At 43.0% G+C, this 2,500-nt stretch overlaps 1 protein-coding gene across 1 annotated transcript in view; it reads right to left on the minus strand.

Annotated features, from left to right (window-relative positions):
• Window positions 1-440: 440 nt before the first annotated feature.
• LOC132958115 (asialoglycoprotein receptor 1-like) overlaps window positions 441-2,500 on the minus strand; it is a 3,688-nt gene continuing 1,628 nt past the window's right edge. The window contains 5 exon segments of the mRNA XM_061030739.1: window positions 441-719; window positions 721-832; window positions 1,305-1,414; window positions 1,592-1,746; window positions 1,858-1,950. Coding sequence (XP_060886722.1) covers window positions 597-719; window positions 721-832; window positions 1,305-1,414; window positions 1,592-1,746; window positions 1,858-1,950 — 593 coding nt within the window. The 3' untranslated portion in view covers window positions 441-596.

The following is a 2,500-nucleotide window of genomic DNA, read 5'->3' on the forward strand; positions in this document are numbered from 1 at the left end:
TTTTATATTTTTAATTCTGTTTTTTTTTTTTAAGATTTACTTTTAATAGTGTGTTTTTATTTCTGCTACAGTTGAATAAATTCAGTTCTCATTATTGTATGTTGGTTGTTTTTAAGGTTCCCATGGATCCTTCCTTGTTTGTGGCCTCAGGATGGTGTGTCAATTTTCCTGCATATTTTGTGTGTTGATGTCAATGAAGCGGAGTGCGAGTCCCCGAAACAGTGGCTTACTCACATGTTTATTTTTTTTAAATACTCGTGTTAATAGAAAATAAGCCGTGGACGCAGAATGTTGGGCTTTAAAAACTTACATTTTGCCAACCCCTGGACTCTACTATATGGTCACTTCCTGCTCCAAAAAAACAAAGATGGTGGACAAACACCGTAAATTACAAACTTGACGCCGCATAAAGGCAGTGGACAAACCAATGGGAGACTTCACAGGGGTTATGTTCTTTATTTATTCAGCATAAAAATAATGAATGCTACAAATACAACTCTTTTGGGGATTCAATGCAGTATGATGAAACAACAAGTCTCCAACCTACCAAGTCCCTACTCAGCGAGTGTCAGCCTGACATGTACAGATCAAATGATTTAAAAGACATATTTTAACAGTAGAACTAAGCAGTTTTGTGGGGGAGCCTGTGTTCTGTGGGTGTGGGGTCTTTGCTCTTTAGCTCCTGATGCTGTGCCTCTGGCAGACGTAGCGCATCCTGGAGGAGCAGTGGATGTCGTTGAGGCGCCCGTCGTTGTGCAGGTGCGCACAGTCTTCATCTCCAGGGCCGAGGCCATGATTGGTCCAGCTGTCAGGCTGACCGGGCATCCAGCGCCTGAAAACCACAACATAAGTAAAAAACTTTTGTAACTTAGCAACAATAATCTTTGGTGAGAAGCGCTCCAAAGAAGCTTAAAATTCTGGTGTTGTAAAAACCCCTCGTACAAACATGAATGTTTCTCTCTGTGCGGATGTCAGGAGATCTTTTTCACCACAGCATGAGAGCAGACATTGTGCACTCATCACAGGATGAGGATGTTTTTTCACCAAAGTGATGTAAATAGAACATTCTCAAGCAAAATGTAGTCAAATTCCCTCAGAGCTTTGCTGAAAATGAGACGGGTGTGACATCACAAAGACCTTTACTTTTGATCTTAGACGAACAAAATCTAAACAATAAGTCATTGAGTCGATGTGGACATCCGTGTCAAATGGGAAGATGTTCTCTCAAGATAATGTGTTCACAAGAATAGGATGGAAACCCCTAAAAGCTAGCACAGATAACAGGAGAGAATACAGCAACCCACCTTCGGTTCATGACGTACGGAGTCTGGTTGACCCACTCCCACCTCCCAGTTTTCTCATCCGTCAGACCCACCCAGTAGAAAGCCCCACGGGTTTGTTGTGTCACATAGTCCTGAAGCAGAGGAACAGACGCACAAGTGAAGTTTTACCCTCTGTTGAAATTTGTTTCAAATTACTCTTTAAATGTGCAGTTTAGGTGTCCCACAGGGATCCATTCCGGGTCCTCTGCTGTTGACATTTTACATTATATGACTTCTCTAAAGACAGACAGAGGGACAGGCTGTCTCACCCACTCTTCGTCCGAGTTGAGTATAACCAGGTGAGACTCGTGTCCGTTGCACCAGTCTCTGGCAGTGTGCCACGCCAAAGGTGTCTTACTGAACAAGTAACAGCTGGTCTGAAAAAGTTCCCAATTTAGAGGACAGCATCCGACTGCGGTTGAACCTGAAAGACGGGCGAAGAGACAGAGAGACGGACAGGTCAGCAAGCAAAGAGACTCACAATTACATGACAAAGCTCTGAGGTTTTACAGTATGACGAGCACACAGGACTTACCGTTATTGATGAGGCGCTCGAGGGAACATTTAAGACCAGCAACGGTCTTACTGAGGGATTCCAGAGCTGCCAGCTGCCTCAATGCCTCTTCCACTAAAAACACACACACACACACACACACACACACACACACACACACACACACACACACACACACACACACACACAGACACAGACACAGACACAGACACACACACAGACACACACACACAGACACACACACACACACACACACACAGACACACACACAGACACACACACAAACTGTTTATTATCATGTACCATGATCTGGGTAAAAATAAAAGTAGTTCTAATAAAAACGTTCATGGTAATGTAACAGCTCAGATTTAGTAAAACTTTGCTGAGGGAAGAGAGGAACATTCATAAGAAAAGAGAGATACTTTGGTTATTTAAACACTGACAGGGCCTGATGAAAAAAAAGGATTGTGCTGCATATACACCCTCTAACCCTGTGCAAATGAGACAAAAATAGACCATCTTATTCATGATGCGTACTGTAAGGGGAAATACACCCCTAGTAGCATTCAGTGTCTTTGTGTGGCGTTGCTGTTTGACATATTTTGAGCAATTTTTTGAGCAATTTGTGGCTGCAATTTATATTTAGCCCCCCAAGTGTCGTCCT

Source organism: Labrus mixtus, chromosome 23 (assembly GCF_963584025.1).
Source record: "Labrus mixtus chromosome 23, fLabMix1.1, whole genome shotgun sequence".
Classification (NCBI taxonomy): domain Eukaryota; kingdom Metazoa; phylum Chordata; class Actinopteri; order Labriformes; family Labridae; genus Labrus; species Labrus mixtus.